Source organism: Pseudorasbora parva, chromosome 15 (genome assembly GCF_024679245.1).
Source record: "Pseudorasbora parva isolate DD20220531a chromosome 15, ASM2467924v1, whole genome shotgun sequence".
NCBI lineage: Eukaryota > Metazoa > Chordata > Actinopteri > Cypriniformes > Gobionidae > Pseudorasbora > Pseudorasbora parva.
This window is the reverse complement of record NC_090186.1, coordinates 493,086-510,888: the sequence shown is the minus strand read 5'-3', so window position 1 is coordinate 510,888 and position 17,803 is coordinate 493,086. Positions and strand designations below refer to the sequence as shown.

Here is a 17,803-nt window from a genome sequence, read left to right as displayed (position 1 = left end):
GGAGCTCAGCCGTGATGGGTCGTGAGGATAAACCTCAGAGGCTTGGGTTAGGGTGAGCCCAACACCAGTCATAACCTCACGGGTTATCTGTGGCGATAGACAGCAACACATCGTATGGCTCAACATTACACACTCTTCTTCAATGCAAAAATCATCAGCATATTAAGATCAGGCTCCATATTCAGTAAATGTCCGGCCGTCAGTATATCATAAATGTATTATTAGTAGTAATGTGCATTACTGAGGACTTCATTTGGACAACTAAAGGAGATTTCCTCCATATGTAGAGTTTATCACACCCTGTGTGTGTGTGTGTGTGTGTGTGTGTGTGTGTGTGTGTGTGTGTGTGTGTGTGTGTCTCCGTGTGTGTGTCCTCGTGTGTCTCATCTTACTCTCGTGTGTCTTTAGTTTGTGTCTCGTGTGTGTGTCCTCGTGTGTCTCATGTTACTCTCGTGTGTCTTTAGTTTGTGTCTCGTGTGTGTGTGTCCTCGTGTGTCTCATGTTACTCTCGTGTGTCTTTAGTTTGTGTCTCGTGTGTGTGTCCTCGTGTGTCTCATGTTACTCTCGTGTGTCTTTAGTTTGTGTCTCGTGTGTGTGTCCTCGTGTGTCTCATGTTACTCTCGTGTGTCTTTAGTTTGTGTCTCGTGTGTGTGTCCTCGTGTGTCTCATGTTACTCTCGTGTGTCTTTAGTTTGTGTCTCGTGTGTGTGTGTCCTCGTGTGTCTCATGTTACTCTCGTGTGTCTTTAGTTTGTGTCTCGTGTGTGTGTCCTCGTGTGTCTCATGTTACTCTCGTGTGTCTTTAGTTTGTGTCTCGTGTGTGTGTCCTCGTGTGTCTCATGTTACTCTCGTGTGTCTTTAGTTTGTGTCTCGTGTGTGTGTGTCCTCGTGTGTCTCATGTTACTCTCGTGTGTCTTTAGTTTGTGTCTCGTGTGTGTGTGTCCTCGTGTGTCTCATGTTACTCTCGTGTGTCTTTAGTTTGTGTCTCGTGTGTGTGTCCTCGTGTGTCTCATGTTACTCTCGTGTGTCTTTAGTTTGTGTCTCGTGTGTGTGTCCTCGTGTGTCTCATGTTACTCTCGTGTGTCTTTAGTTTGTGTCTCGTGTGTGTGTCCTCGTGTGTCTCATGTTACTCTCGTGTGTCTTTAGTTTGTGTCTCGTGTGTGTGTGTCCTCGTGTGTCTCATGTTACTCTCGTGTGTCTTTAGTTTGTGTCTCGTGTGTGTGTCCTCGTGTGTCTCATGTTACTCTCGTGTGTCTTTAGTTTGTGTCTCGTGTGTGTGTGTGTCCTCGTGTGTGTGTCTCATGTTACTCTCGTGTGTCTTTAGTTTGTCTCGTGTGTGTGTGTCCTCGTGTGTGTGTCTCATGTTACTCTCGTGTGTCCTCAGCTGGAGAGTCGCTGCGAGTGGACTTTGTTCTCGGACGGGGAGCGTTTGCCACAGTCTACCAGGCCACCAACCTCACAACCTCACAGAAGCTCTGCCTAAAGGTGACGAGCGCGCACACACACACACCCCTCATACACACACACCTCACAACCTCACAGAAGTTCTGCCTAAAGGTGACGAGCGCGCACACACACACACCCCTCATACACACACACCTCACAACCTCACAGAAGCTCTGCCTAAAGGTGACGAGCGCGCACACACACACACCCCTCATACACACACACCTCACAACCTCACAGAAGTTCTGCCTAAAGGTGACGAGCGCGCAAACACACACACACACACACACACACACACACACGTCATACACACACACACACCTCCCAACTTCACAGAAGCTCTGCCTAAAGGTGACTAGCGTGCGCACACACACACCCCTCATACACACACACACACCTCACAACTTCACAGAAGCTCTGCCTAAAGGTGACGAGCGCACACACACACACACCCCTCATACAAATATCAAAAAGAAAGTGACAGCCCTAGTTTAAGCGGAGTGAATGTCATCATCTCATCTTCCTCTTCTCATCTTCCTCTTCTCATCTCTTCTCCTCTTCCTCATCTCTTCTCCTCTTCCTCATCTCTTCTCCTCTTCCTCATCTCTTCTCCTCTTCCTCATCTCTTCTCCTCTTCCTCATCTCTTCTCCTCTTCCTCATCTCTTCTCCTCTTCCTCATCTCTTCTCCTCTTCCTCATCTCTCCTCCTCCTCTTCTCTTCAGGTCCAGAAGCCGGCGAACCCCTGGGAGTTTTATATGGCCAGCCAGCTGAAGGCCCGTCTGCAGCCCAGTGTGCTCCATCTGTTCAGCAGCATCTCCTCCGCTCATCTCTTCACCAACGGCAGTGTGCTGATCGGGGACCTGTACAACTGCGGCACGCTTCTGGTGAGGATAACGTCAGATCAGGCTCAGATAATACACTGCGTTTGTTACAGCTCTTTAATGAGGACAGTCATCATTAGCTGCGCGTCACTGTTGGAGCTGAAGATGATCATCACTGCAGTGTTCGTTCTTAACCAATGCATCATATGAGATGTAGACCTAAACACAGTAGAGCACTAGTTACAGCTGCACAATGGCTGTGAATGCACACACAGACCGTCATGATGATGATTAACTCCAGCTCTTAAGAGCTTTAGGAGGAAATCACTCCAGGATTCTGATCTAGACTAACCATCACACAAACTGCTCCTCCTACGCAATCCGTGGCGCAAGATGAGCATCTGAGGTTAAAGTGTGTGAATGTTCGTTAGTGTAGCGAGCGACTGTTCGTTAGTGTAGCGAGCGACTGTTCGTTAGTGTAGCGGCGACTGTTCGTTAGTGTAGCGAGCGACTGTTCGTTAGTGTAGCGGCGACTGTTCATTAGTGTAGCGGGCGACTGTTCGTTAGTGTAGCGAGCGACTGTTCGTTAGTGTAGCGGCGACTGTTCGTTAGTGTAGCGAGCTACTGTTCGTTAGTGTAGCGGCGACTGTTCATTAGTGTAGCGGGCGACTGTTCGTTAGTGTAGCGGGCGACTGTTCGTTAGTGTAGCGGGCGACTGTTCGTTAGTGTAGCGGCGACTGTTCGTTAGTGTAGCGGCGACTGTTCGTTAGTGTAGCGAGCGACTGTTCGTTAGTGTAGCGAGCGACTGTTCGTTAGTGTAGCGGCGACTGTTCGTTAGTGTAGCGAGCGACTGTTCGTTAGTGTAGCGAGCGAATGTTCGTTAGTGTAGCGGCGACTGTTCGTTAGTGTAGCGAGCGACTGTTCGTTAGTGTAGCGGTGACTGTTCGTTAGTGTAGCGGCGACTGTTCGTTAGTGTAGCGAGCGACTGTTCGTTAGTGTAGCGAGCGACTGTTCGTTAGTGTAGCGGCGACTGTTCGTTAGTGTAGCGGGCGACTGTTCGTTAGTGTAGCGGGCGACTGTTCGTTAGTGTAGCGGGCGACTGTTCGTTAGTGTAGCGGGCGACTGTTCGTTAGTGTAGCGGGCGACTGTTCGTTAGTGTAGCGGCGACTGTTCGTTAGTGTAGCGGGCGACTGTTCGTTAGTATAGCGGCGACTGTTCGTTAGTGTAGCGGCGACTGTTCGTTAGTGTAGCGGCGACTGTTCGTTAGTGTAGCGGGCGACTGTTCGTTAGTGTAGCGGGCGACTGTTCGTTAGTGTAGCGGGCGACTGTTCGTTAGTGTAGCGGGCGACTGTTCGTTAGTGTAGCGGGCGACTGTTCGTTAGTGTAGCGGGCGACTGTTCGTTAGTGTAGCGGGCGACTGTTCGTTAGTGTAGCGGGCGACTGTTCGTTAGTGTAGCGGGCGACTGTTCGTTAGTGTAGCGGGCGACTGTTCGTTAGTGTAGCGGGCGACTGTTCGTTAGTGTAGCGGGCGACTGTTCGTTAGTGTAGCGGGCGACTGTTCGTTAGTGTAGCGGGCGACTGTTCGTTAGTGTAGCGGGCGACTGTTCGTTAGTGTAGCGGCGACTGTTCGTTAGTGTAGCGGGCGACTGTTCGTTAGTGTAGCGGGCGACTGTTCGTTAGTGTAGCGGGCGACTGTTCGTTAGTGTAGCGGGCGACTGTTCGTTAGTGTAGCGGGCGACTGTTCGTTAGTGTAGCGGCGACTGTTCGTTAGTGTAGCGGGCGACTGCTCGTTAGTGTAGCGGGCGACTGCTCGTTAGTGTAGCGGGCGACTGCTCGTTAGTGTAGCGGGCGACTGCTCGTTAGTGTAGCGGCGACTGCTCGTTAGTGTAGCGGCGACTGCTCGTTAGTGTAGCGGCGACTGCTCGTTAGTGTAGCGGCGACTGCTCGTTAGTGTAGCGGGCGACTGCTCGTTAGTGTAGCGGGCGACTGCTCGTTAGTGTAGCGGGCGACTGCTCGTTAGTGTAGCGGGCGACTGCTCGTTAGTGTAGCGGGCGACTGCTCGTTAGTGTAGCGGGCGACTGCTCGTTAGTGTAGCGGGCGACTGTTCGTTAGTGTAGCGGCGACTGTTCGTTAGTGTAGCGGCGACTGTTCGTTAGTGTAGCGGGCGACTGCTCGTTAGTGTAGCGGCGACTGCTCGTTAGTGTAGCGGGCGACTGCTCGTTAGTGTAGCGGGCGACTGCTCGTTAGTGTAGCGGGCGACTGCTCGTTAGTGTAGCGGGCGACTGTTCGTTAGTGTAGCGGCGACTGTTCGTTAGTGTAGCGGGCGACTGCTCGTTAGTGTAGCGGGCGACTGCTCGTTAGTGTAGCGGGCGACTGCTCGTTAGTGTAGCGGGCGACTGCTCGTTAGTGTAGCGGGCGACTGCTCGTTAGTGTAGCGGGCGACTGCTCGTTAGTGTAGCGGGCGACTGCTCGTTAGTGTAGCGGGCGACTGCTCGTTAGTGTAGCGGGCGACTGTTCGTTAGTGTAGCGGGCGACTGCTCGTTAGTGTAGCGGCGACTGCTCGTTAGTGTAGCGGAGACTGCTCGTTAGTGTAGCGGCGACTGCTCGTTAGTGTAGCGAATGTGTGAAGGTTAGCGTGGATCAGACTCCTCTGGGTCATCAGAGCCTCTGAAGCTCTTCTCGTGGGTTTGGACCTTCAGCCGCTGGTTCCCTTTGAAGGCCATGATGAGGAGAAATCCTGGAATGATTTCCTCAAAAAACTGAAGAACGGCAGACATGAAGATCTGGGCTGAGGAACCTCAGGAGATGATCATTCTGAAGTGAACTCATCCTTTGGTCTGTACGCCTGATGGATTAAATGTGTGTAACTGTGTTCCTCAGAGTGCGATAAACCTGTACAAGAGCCGCAGTGAGAAGCTGATGCCACAGCCGCTGGTGCTCTACTTCTCCATCCTCATCCTGCACATGGTGGAGCAGCTCCATCAGGCCCACATCATACACGCCGACATCAAGCCAGACAACTTCCTGCTGGGGGAGAGGTGTGTGTGTGTGTGTGTGTGTGTGTGTGAGAGAGAGAGGAGCACATGGTGGAGCAGCTCCATCAGGCCCACATCATACACGGTGACATCAAGCCGGAGAACTTCCTGTTGGGGGAGAGGTGTGTGTGTGTGTGTGTGTGTGTGTGAGAGAGAGAGGAGCACATGGTGGAGCAGCTCCATCAGGCCCACATCATACACGGTGACATCAAGCCGGAGAACTTCCTGTTGGGGGAGAGGTGTGTGTGTGTGTGTGTGTGTGTGTGTGTGTGTGTGTGTGTGTGAGAGAGAGAGAGGAGCACATGGTGGAGCAGCTCCATCAGGCCCACATCATACACGCTGACATCAAGCCGGAGAACTTCCTGTTGGGGGAGAGGTGTGTGTGTGTGTGTGTGTGTGTGTGTGAGAGAGAGAGAGGAGCACATGGTGGAGCAGCTCCATCAGGCCCACATCATACACGCCGACATCAAGCCGGAGAACTTCCTGTTGGGGGAGAGGTGTGTGTGTGTGTGTGTGTGTGTGTGTGAGAGAGAGAGAGGAGCACATGGTGGAGCAGCTCCATCAGGCCCACATCATACACGCTGACATCAAGCCGGAGAACTTCCTGTTGGGGGAGAGGTGTGTGTGTGTGGGTCTAACGTCCCCTGTTGTCCCGCAGGTTTCTGGAGAATGACTGCTTTGATCCGGATCATCTGGACCACGGTCTGGCTCTGATTGATCTGGGCCAGAGCATTGATATGACTCTCTTCCCAGAATGCACTGCGTTCACCGCCCGCTGCATGACCTCAGGCTTCCAGTGTGTGGAGATGCTGAGCGGCCGGCCCTGGAGCTATCAGGTGACCTTTATGACCCTAACCTGTTCATATCATTGTAAGCTGTTATTGATTAGATGCCACCGACGCCGCTGCTAACCCTAATGCCATATTCTCGCCGGTGGCCGCCCGAACGCCCCATCAGAGAGAGAGAGAGAGACAGAGAGAGAGAGAGAGAGAGAGACAGAGAGAGAGAGACCTGGAGGAAGTGTCTGTTTCAGGCCCTGATCCTTATTTGTTAGCCCCAGTTTTCTTTTGTCCGTTATTAAATATATCTCGTCCATAACCGGTCCCCATCCGGTGGAGATGGCTCAGGCTTTCAGGAGTAACGTTCTGCTGTGGCCTGCAGCGCGAGCGGGAGATTCACGGCTCATCCCTCAGGCAGCGTCTGACTGAGCCTCTTCTGCGGACTCAGAGGAGAACACATCTTTATAATGCTCTGGGGCTTAGAGTCTGCGTTTGGGATATATGTCCTTATTCCATACACTCGCTCCGAATGCCGTTACTGAGACCGGCGGTCTAAAGATGGCTGAGCGGAGTGACGTCACGTGACCCGAACGAATACCAGTGCTGCTCTAACTGCGATCTGGCCAATGAGAGAGGTGTGTGTGTGTGTGTGTGTGTGATTCCTTCTGGGGGTCAAAGGTGAAGGAGATTAAACAGGGCTGTGGAAATGACCGCATTAAGGCTAGTCGTCCTCCGATGCTGAATTTACAGGACCGATTATTCGGTAATGCATTATTATCGGCATACATTTTTACATCATAAAAGTGTCCTATCGCGATCTCAGTGATCTAGCGGCGCGATGACTTATGAGGCGTTCACCTTCTCTAGCGCGGAGAACAGCGGTCTGAGACACGGAGGACAGGTCCGCCTCCGATGAGGACTGCTGCCCATCCCTCGGTTCAGCATCTCGTTAATAACGCAGGTGTGTGTTTATTACTTAAATACAGAGATTTAACCCATCACTGATCAGAAGAATAGTGTCGTGATCCAGCGGTGGAGCGGTTTTACTGCTGAAAGTCACGCCGGCGGCGGCCATGATGAGTTTCTGTGTTTCTGAATCCGCAGCGCCGTGTGTGTGTGTGTGTGTGTGTGTGTCCGCGTTTCATAATGAAAGCAGCACATTAATACTGAACGATGATTAATCTGATCTGGAGCTATCAGTGCACTAAACGATTTTATTGCACACCTTCCAGCCAATCAGAATCCAGTATTCAGACAGACCATTGGCATAAATGGCTTATATTTATTGAAGTTATTATTAAACTAAAATGTTGTTATAGTTAACTTCATATTTCCAGAGAAACACTAATGACTTGTGCCAGGGCTCCGTCCTCATGATAATAGATGTCCACTGTGTGTGTGTGTGTGTGTGTGTGTGTGTGTGTGTGTGTGTGTGGACAGGAGGGACACTGCTCTTCATTTTGTTTGCAGTAATAAATGCCGCCCAGCTGAACTAAACTTTGCTCCGTGTTTTTTTTTCTATATCATAAATATTATCATCGCAAATATTCTTGAAATATCGTGATGTAATTGTGAGGCTTTATCGCCCACCCCAGTGCCGATGACTGATATATAGAAGCGATATTAATTAGTGTTATTCCTGTTTGTGCAGTTACAGCGCTGAGCTGTTTATCTCTGTAGTGTGTGTGCAGTCTCACTCCCGTACACACAGAACACGTTTACATCAATAATGGTCTGGAAGAGCGCTGCTTTTAAATACAGTGCAAAGTCTTTTTAACTTTAATGCCGCTTCTTCTTTTTATTAATAACTGCAGTATATCAAGGCTGTTATTTCCTTCATGTAAAGTGACGTGTTTACTGTGACATGGCGGATTAGTTAGCTGACTGTTAATCATATCATCTCGTAACTCATGTGTGCATTAGTTATATTAAAGTGTATTAATGAAGCGCTGCAGGTTATGTCACCTCTGAACAGACTCGACTCCTCTCAGTGCTTTAACGGAGGACTTGTGTGCAGTTCTCAAAACATCCACACGATGGCGCCGTTTATCAGGAAATCTGATATAACGTTTATGAGGAAACGCTTCACTATCAGGAACCTTTATATCAGTGGATCATTAAGGGCTGGTCACCATCACATGACCGCTGTAGTTCAGGTGTAGATCTGAGTGTAGGGCCAGCTGCTGCGGGAGCCGTTAGACACGCTGGGAAGATCCATATAGTGCTCGTCTATCTGCCTCATGTGCAGCAGAACACAGAGCAGACCCTACGGGTTCAGTCTACACTGGCCTGGGTCTGCTGAGGGGTAGTTACGGTTAGTATGCTGATATCGTTCTCAGTGATGGTCTGTCAGTGGGCTGTTTTTCCTCATTCTCTCTCTCTCTCTCTCTCTCTCTCTCTCTCTCTCTCTCTCTCTCTCTCTCTCTCTCTCTCTCTCTCTCTCTCTCTCTCTCTCTCTCTCTCTCTCTCTCCTGACAGACGGATTATTTCGGCATTGCCGGTACGGTGTACTGTATGCTGTTTGGGACGTATATGACGGTGAAGGAGGAGGGCGGCATCTGGAGGACTAATGGAGTGTTTAAGAGGTGAGGAGTGTGTGTCTGATCACCGTCACTGCTAAACATGCTCTTCTTGTTTCCAGTCTAAATATAACAATCCTTAAATCAAGATCCATTTACTACATATTAGTAAAATTACATCAGATATTTTAGCTGTTTTCTGTGGAAAAATCTCTACTGTATTTTCCGGACTATAAGTCGCACCTTTCCCACAGTTTGGCTGGTCCTTTGGCTTCGGTATCAAGTTTAATTCATACTGACTGACAAGAATAATCCTTCATCTCCATCTGCAGCCGCTAGAGGGCGCTCTCTGCTGCTCCTGTAGCCTACAACTGAACACAATACTGAAATATTAACTTACAGACGACTGAACACAATACTGAAATATTAACTCACAGACGACTGAACACAATACTGAAATATTAACTTACAGACGACTGAACACAATACTGAAATATTAACTCACAGACGACTGGACACAATACTGAAATATTAACTCTCAGACGACTGAACACAATACTGAAATATTAACTTACAGACGACTGAACACAATACTGAAATATTAACTCACAGACGACTGAACACAATACTGAAATATTAACTCACAGACGACTGAACACAATACTGAAATATTAACTCACAGACGACTGAACACAATACTGAAATATTAACTCTCAGACGACTGAACACAATACTGAAATATTAACTCTCAGACGACTGGACACAATACTGAAATATTAACTCTCAGACGACTGAACACAATACTGAAATATTAACTCACTGACGACTGAACACAATACTGAAATATTAACTCTCAGACTGAACACAATACTGAAATATTAACTCACAGACGACTGAACACAATACTGAAATATTAACTCACAGACGACTGAACACAATACTGAAATATTAACTCACAGACGACTGAACACGATACTGAAATATTAACTCACAGACGACTGAACACGATACTGAAATATTAACTCACAGACGACTGAACACAATACTGAAATATTAACTTACAGACGACTGAACACAATACTGAAATATTAACTTACAGACGACTGAACACAATACTGAAATATGAACTCACAGACGACTGAACACAATACTGAAATATTAACTCACAGACGACTGAACACAATACTGAAATATTAACTCACAGACGACTGAACACGATACTGAAATATTAACTCACAGACGACTGAACACGATACTGAAATATTAACTTACAGACGACTGAACACAATACTGAAATATTAACTCACAGACGACTGAACACGATACTGAAATATTAACTCACAGACGACTGAACACGATACTGAAATATTAACTCACAGACGACTGAACACGATACGGAAATATTAACTCACCGACGACTGAACACGATACTGAAATATTAACTCACAGACGACTGAACGCGATACTGAAATATTAACTCACAGACGACTGAACGCGATACTGAAATATTAACTCACAGACGACTGAACGCAATACTGAAATATTAACTCACAGACGACTGAACGCGACACTGAAATATTAACTCACAGACGACTGAACGCGACACTGAAATATTAACTCACAGACGACTGAACACAATACTGAAATATTAACTCACAGACGACTGAACACAATACTGAAATATTAACTCACAGACGACTGAACGCAATACTGAAATATTAACTCACAGACGACTGAACGCAATACTGAAATATTAACTCGCAGACGACTGAACACAATACTGAAATATTAACTCACAGACGACTGAACACGACACTGAAATATTAACTCACAGACGACTGAACACGACACTGAAATATTAACTCACAGACGACTGAACACGATACTGAAATATTAACTCACAGACGACTGAACACGATACTGAAATATTAACTCACAGACGACTGAACACGATACTGAAATATTAACTCACAGACGACTGAACACAATACTGAAATATTAACTCACAGACGACTGAACACAATACTGAAATATTAACTCACAGACGACTGAACACAATACTGAAATACTAACTCACAGACGACTGAACACAATACTGAAATACTAACTCACAGACGACTGAACACAATACTGAAATATTAACTCACTGACGACTGAACACAATACTGAAATATTAACTCACAGACGACTGAACACAACACTGAAATATTAACTTACAGACGACTGAACACAATACTGAAATATTAACTCTCAGACGACTGGACACAATACTGAAATATTAACTCTCAGACGACTGAACACAATACTGAAATATTAACTCACAGACGACTAGACACAATACTGAAATATTAACTTACAGATGACTGAACACAATACTGAAATATTAACTCACAGACGACTAGACACAATACTGAAATATTAACTTACAGACGACTGAACACAATACTGAAATATTAACTCACAGACGACTAGACACAATACTGAAATATTAACTTACAGATGACTGAACACAATACTGAAATATTAACTCACAGACGACTAGACACAATACTGAAATATTAACTTACAGACGACTGAACACAATACTGAAATATTAACTCACAGACGACTGGACACAATACTGAAATATTAACTCTCAGACGACTGAACACAATACTGAAATATTAACTCACAGACGACTAGACACAATACTGAAATATTAACTTACAGATGACTGAACACAATACTGAAATATTAACTCACTGACGACTGAACACAATACTGAAATATTAACTCACAGACGACTGAACACAATACTGAAATATTAACTCACAGACGACTGAACACGATACTGAAATATTAACTGACAGACGACTGAACACAATACTGAAATATTAACTTACAGACGACTGAACACAATACTGAAATATTAACTTACAGACGCCTGAACACAATACTGAAATATTAACTCACAGACGACTGAACACGACACTGAAATATTAACTTACAGACGACTGAACACAATACTGAAATATTAACTCACAGACGACTGAACACAACACTGAAATATTAACTTACAGACGACTAAACACAATACTGAAATATTAACTCACAGACGACTGAACACAATACTGAAATATTAACTCACAGACGACTGAACACAATACTGAAATATTAACTGACAGACGACTGAACACAACACTGAAATATTAACTTACAGACGACTGAACACAACACTGAAATATTAACTCACTGACGACTGAACACAATACTGAAATATTAACTCACAGACGACTGAACACAACACTGAAATATTAACTTACAGACGACTGAACACAATACTGAAATATTAACTCACAGACGACTTAACACAATACTGAAATATTAACTTACAGACGACTGAACACAATACTGAAATATTAACTTACTGACGACTGAACACAATACTGAAATATTAACTTACAGACGACTGAACACAATACTGAAATATTAACTCACAGACGACTGAACACAATACTGAAATATTAACTCACTGACGACTGAACACAATACTGAAATATTAACTCACAGACGACTGGACACAATACTGAAATATTAACTCACTGACGACTGAACACAATACTGAAATATTAACTCACTGACGACTGAACACAATACTGAAATATTAACTCACTGACGACTGAACACAATACTGAAATATTAACTTACAGACGACTGAACACAATACTGAAATATTAACTCACAGACGACTGAACACGATACTGAAATATTAACTCACAGACGACTGGAGACGATACTGAAATATTAACTCACTGACGACTGAACACGATACTGAAATATTAACTCACAGACGACTGAACACAATACTGAAATATTAACTCACTGACGACTGAACACGATACTGAAATATTAACTCACAGACGACTGAACACAATACTGAAATATTAACTCACTGACGACTGAACACGATACTGAAATATTAACTCACAGACGACTGAACACGACACTGAAATATTAACTTACAGACGACTGAACACGATACTGAAATATTAACTCACTGACGACTGAACACGATACTGAAATATTAACTCACAGACGACTGAACACGATACTGAAATATTAACTCACTGACGACTGGAGACGATACTGAAATATTAACTCACAGACGACTGAACACAATACTGAAATATTAACTCACTGACGACTGAACACGATACTGAAATATTAACTCACTGACGACTGAACACGATACTGAAATATTAACTCACAGACGACTGAACACGATACTGAAATATTAACTCACAGACGACTGAACACAATACTGAAATATTAACTCACAGACGACTGAACACAATACTGAAATATTAACTCACAGACGACTGAACACAATACTGAAATATTAACTTACAGACGACTGAACACAACACTGAAATATTAACTCACTGACGACTGAACACAATACTGAAATATTAACTCACAGACGACTGAACACAACACTGAAATATTAACTTACAGACGACTGAACACAATACTGAAATATTAACTCACAGACGACTAAACACAATACTGAAATATTAACTCACAGACGACTGGACACAATACTGAAATATTAACTCACAGAAGACTGAACACGATACTGAAATATTAACTCACAGACGACTGAACACGATACTGAAATATTAACTCACAGACGACTGAACACAATACTGAAATATTAACTTACAGACGACTGAACACAATACTGAAATATTAACTCACAGAAGACTGAACACGATACTGAAATATTAACTCACAGACGACTGAACACGATACTGAAATATTAACTCACAGAAGACTGAACACGATACTGAAATATTAACTCACAGACGACTGAACACAACACTGAAATATTAACTCACAGACGACTTAACACAATACTGAAATATTAACTTACAGACGACTGAACACAATACTGAAATATTAACTCACTGACGACTGAACACAATACTGAAATATTAACTTACAGACGACTGAACACAATACTGAAATATTAACTCACAGACGACTGAACACAATACTGAAATATTAACTCACTGACGACTGAACACAATACTGAAATATTAACTCACAGACGACTGGACACAATACTGAAATATTAACTCACTGACGACTGAACACAATACTGAAATATTAACTCACTGACGACTGAACACAATACTGAAATATTAACTCACTGACGACTGAACACAATACTGAAATATTAACTTACAGACGACTGAACACAATACTGAAATATTAACTCACAGACGACTGGAGACGATACTAAAATATTTACTCACTGACGACTGAACACGATACTGAAATATTAACTCACAGACGACTGAACACGATACTGAAATATTAACTCACAGACGACTGAACACGATACTGAAATATTAACTCACAGACGACTGAACACAATACTGAAATATTAACTCACAGACGACTGAACACGATACTGAAATATTAACTCACAGACGCCTGAAAACGATACTGAAATATTAACTCACAGACGACTGAACACAATACTGAAATATTAACTCACAGACGACTGAACACGATACTGAAATATTAACTCACAGACGACTGAACACGATACTGAAATATTAACTCACAGACGACTGAACACAATACTGAAATATTAACTCACAGACGACTGAACACAATACTGAAATATTAACTCACAGACGACTGAACACAATACTGAAATATTAACTCACAGACGACTGAACACTATACTGAAATATTAACTCACAGACGACTGAACACGATACTGAAATATTAACTCACTGACGACTGAACACAATACTGAAATATTAACTTACAGACGACTGAACACAACACTGAAATATTAACTCACAGACGACTGAACACAATACTGAAATATTAACTCACAGACGACTGAACACAATACTGAAATATTAACTCACTGACGACTGAACACAAACAGAATAACCCCATAAAGGAGATCCTGTTCAGCAAATGGCAGCGCGGGCAGTAGATACACAGCGGAGAGCGATTCACAGCGTCACTCAGATGAGTGTGTTCAGTCGGTGCACAGCGTCAGTCCGGCTCAGATGAGTGTGTTCGGTCGGTGCGCGGCGTCAGTCCGGCTCAGATGAGTGTGTTCAGTCGGTGCACAGCGTCAGTCCGGCTCAGATGAGTGTGTTCAGACGGTGCACGGCGTCAGTCCGGCTCAGATGAGTGTGTTCAGTCGGTGCACAGCGTCAGTCCGGCTCAGATGAGTGTGTTCAGTCGGTGCATGGTGTCAGTCCGGCTCAGATGAGTGTGTTCAGTCGGTGCGCGGCGTCAGTCCGGCTCAGATGAGTGTGTTCGGCCGGTGCGCGGCGTCAGTCCGGCTCAGATGAGTGTGTTCGGCCGGTGCGCGGCGTCAGTCCGGCTCAGATGAGTGTGTTCGGCCGGTGCGCGGCGTCAGTCCGGCTCAGATGAGTGTGTTCGGCCGGTGCGCGGCGTCAGTCCGGCTCAGATGAGTGTGTTCAGTCGGTGCGCGGCGTCAGTACGGCTCAGATGAGTGTGTTCAGTCGGTGCACGGCGTCAGTACGGCTCAGATGAGTGTGTTCAGTCGGTGCACAGCGTCAGTACGGCTCAGATGAGTGTGTTCAGTCGGTGCACAGCGTCAGTACGGCTCAGATGAGTGTGTTCAGTCGGTGCACAGCGTCAGTCCGGCTCAGATGAGTGTGTTCGGTCGGTGCGCGGCGTCAGTCCGGCTCAGATGAGTGTGTTCGGCCGGTGCGCGGCGTCAGTCCGGCTCAGATGAGTGTGTTCGGCCGGTGCGCGGCGTCAGTACGGCTCAGATGAGTGTGTTCGGCCGGTGCGCGGCGTCAGTCCGGCTCAGATGAGTGTGTTCGGCCGGTGCGCGGCGTCAGTACGGCTCAGATGAGTGTGTTCAGTCGGTGCACAGCGTCAGTACGGCTCAGATGAGTGTGTTCAGTCGGTGCACAGCGTCAGTCCGGCTCAGATGAGTGTGTTCAGACGGTGCACGGCGTCAGTCCGGCTCAGATGAGTGTGTTCAGTCGGTGCACAGCGTCAGTCCGGCTCAGATGAGTGTGTTCAGACGGTGCACGGCGTCAGTCCGGCTCAGATGAGTGTGTTCAGTCGGTGCACAGCGTCAGTCCGGCTCAGATGAGTGTGTTCAGACGGTGCACAGCGTCAGTCCGGCTCAGATGAGTGTGTTCAGACGGTGCACGGCGTCAGTCCGGCTCAGATGAGTGTGTTCAGTCGGTGCGCGGCGTCAGTCCGGCTCAGATGAGTGTGTTCAGTCGGTGCGCGGCGTCGGTCCGGCTCAGATGAGTGTGTTCAGTCGGTGCGCGGCGTCGGTCCGGCTCAGATGAGTGTGTTCAGTCGGTGCGCGGCGTCGGTCCGGCTCAGATGAGTGTGTTCAGTCGGTGCGCGGCGTCAGTCCGGCTCAGATGAGTGTGTTCAGCCGGTGTGCGGCGTCAGTCCGGCTCAGATGAGTGTGTTCAGCCGGTGTGCGGCGTCAGTCCGGCTCAGATGAGTGTGTTCAGCCGGTGTGCGGCGTCAGTCCGGCTCAGATGAGTGTGTTCAGCCGGTGTGCGGCGTCAGTCCGGCTCAGATGAGTGTGTTCAGTTGGTGCGCGGCGTCAGTCCGGCTCAGATGAGTGTGTTCAGTTGGTGCGCGGCGTCAGTCCGGCTCAGATGAGTGTGTTCAGCCGGTGCGCGGCGTCAGTCCGGCTCAGATGAGTGTGTTCAGTCGGTGCGCGGCGTCAGTCCGGCTCAGATGAGTGTGTTCAGTCGGTGGGCTCGTCCTCCAGCTCTCTCTGTCTGCGATTTAGCTTTCTGTGTGTTCTTCATTAGGGTTAAAGTATCGTCTGCTTTAGTCGCTCATAAGTCTCTCTCCCACTGCCTGCTGCTTGGTGAGCCGGAGCACACACTGCTGGAGGGCGTTTTCCTCTTCATGATGCACTTTTTGACTGATGCGAGTCTGGAGAATACAGTAAATGAAGAGTTAATCTTACAACAGGAAACATGATCTGCCAATGGGGGAGAGAAATAATCTCATTTCTTGAAAGCTTGTTTCTTGTTTCCGTCCCAAACAGAAATAAGATTATTTTTCTCAACAAAACAAGAACAAATATCTGATGTTGTTTTACTGATCTAGTAAATGCATCTTGAGTTAAGAGTATTTAGATATTTGGACTGGAAACAAGACGACATGCCTGAGAAGAGCGTGTTTTGCAGTGTGTTTACTCTCCCTGTGTGCGTGTGTGTTTACTCTCTCTCCGTGTGTGTGTGTGTGTGTGTGTCAGGAATGTCCACGCTGAGCTGTGGCTGGACTTCTTCCAGTCTCTCCTGAATGTGCCGGACTCTGGTGTTGATCTGGGCCGGCTGCGGCTCCGGCTCTCCTCGGTCCTCCAGCAGAACTACAGAGGGAAGCTGAGGAGCCTGAAGAACCGGCTGGTGGTGCAGATCCTGGAGGCCCGGTCCGCACGCAGAGGAGCCGTCTGAGAGAGTGTGTGTGTGTGTGTGTGTGTGTGTGTGTGTGTGTGTGTGTGTGTGTGTGTGTGTGTGTGTGTGTGTGTGTGTGTGTGTGTGTGTGTGTGTGACTGTGTGTGTGACTGTGTGTGTGTGTGTGTGTGTGTGAGGAGCCGTCTGAGAGAGTGTGTGTGTGTGTGTGTGTGTGTGTGTGTGTGTGTGTGTGAGGAGCCGCCTGAGACACACAAACGCCTCAGCTTTAAACAGGAACAAAAAAAAAAAAGTTTTTTAAATTTTGTATATTTGAATAAATCTTGGATCATAAATCCAGCGGTTTGCAGTTTGTCTTTGACTGATGACGCCGTCGGACAGGAGAAGGTCTAATGCAGAAGGAAGTGCTCCTCTTACTCTGTGTTTTTGTCGTTTCTAGTCCAAACATCTTAACATTCTTACATTAAAGGGTTAGTTCACCCAGAAATGAAATGTCTGTCATTAACTCCTCTCCCTAATGTCGCTCCACACCCGTAAGACCTCCGTTCATCTTCACACACAGTTTAAGATATTTTATATTTAGTCTGAGAGCGTATGCAAGTGTATGCACACTATACTGTCCATGTCCAGAAAGGGAATAAAAACATCATCACAGTAGTCCATATGAGACATCAGTGGGTTAATTAGAGTCTCTTGAAGCATCCAAAATACATTTGGGTCCAAAAATAACAAAAACTACGACTTCATTCAGCATTGGCTTCTC

The 17,803-nt window shown here is 46.3% G+C and overlaps 1 protein-coding gene across 3 annotated transcripts in view; it reads left to right on the top strand.

Moving 5' to 3' along the window:
* The window catches only part of LOC137040862 (mitotic checkpoint serine/threonine-protein kinase BUB1-like), a 52,395-nt gene extending 35,223 nt beyond the window's left edge, over nt 1–17,172 (top strand). For 2 of the 3 annotated variants that reach the window (XM_067416607.1, XM_067416610.1), the window contains 6 exons: nt 1,383–1,483; nt 2,168–2,329; nt 5,147–5,304; nt 5,960–6,137; nt 8,559–8,665; nt 16,884–17,171. In XM_067416607.1, coding sequence (XP_067272708.1) covers nt 1,383–1,483; nt 2,168–2,329; nt 5,147–5,304; nt 5,960–6,137; nt 8,559–8,665; nt 16,884–17,082 — 905 coding nt within the window. In that variant the 3' untranslated portion in view covers nt 17,083–17,171. Of the gene's footprint in view, nt 1–1,382; nt 1,484–2,167; nt 2,330–5,146; nt 5,305–5,959; nt 6,138–8,558; nt 8,666–16,883 lie in introns of all 3 variants that reach the window. The other variant, XM_067416611.1, reaches the window with a different exon arrangement.
* The last annotated feature ends 631 nt before the right edge of the window (nt 17,173–17,803 follow it).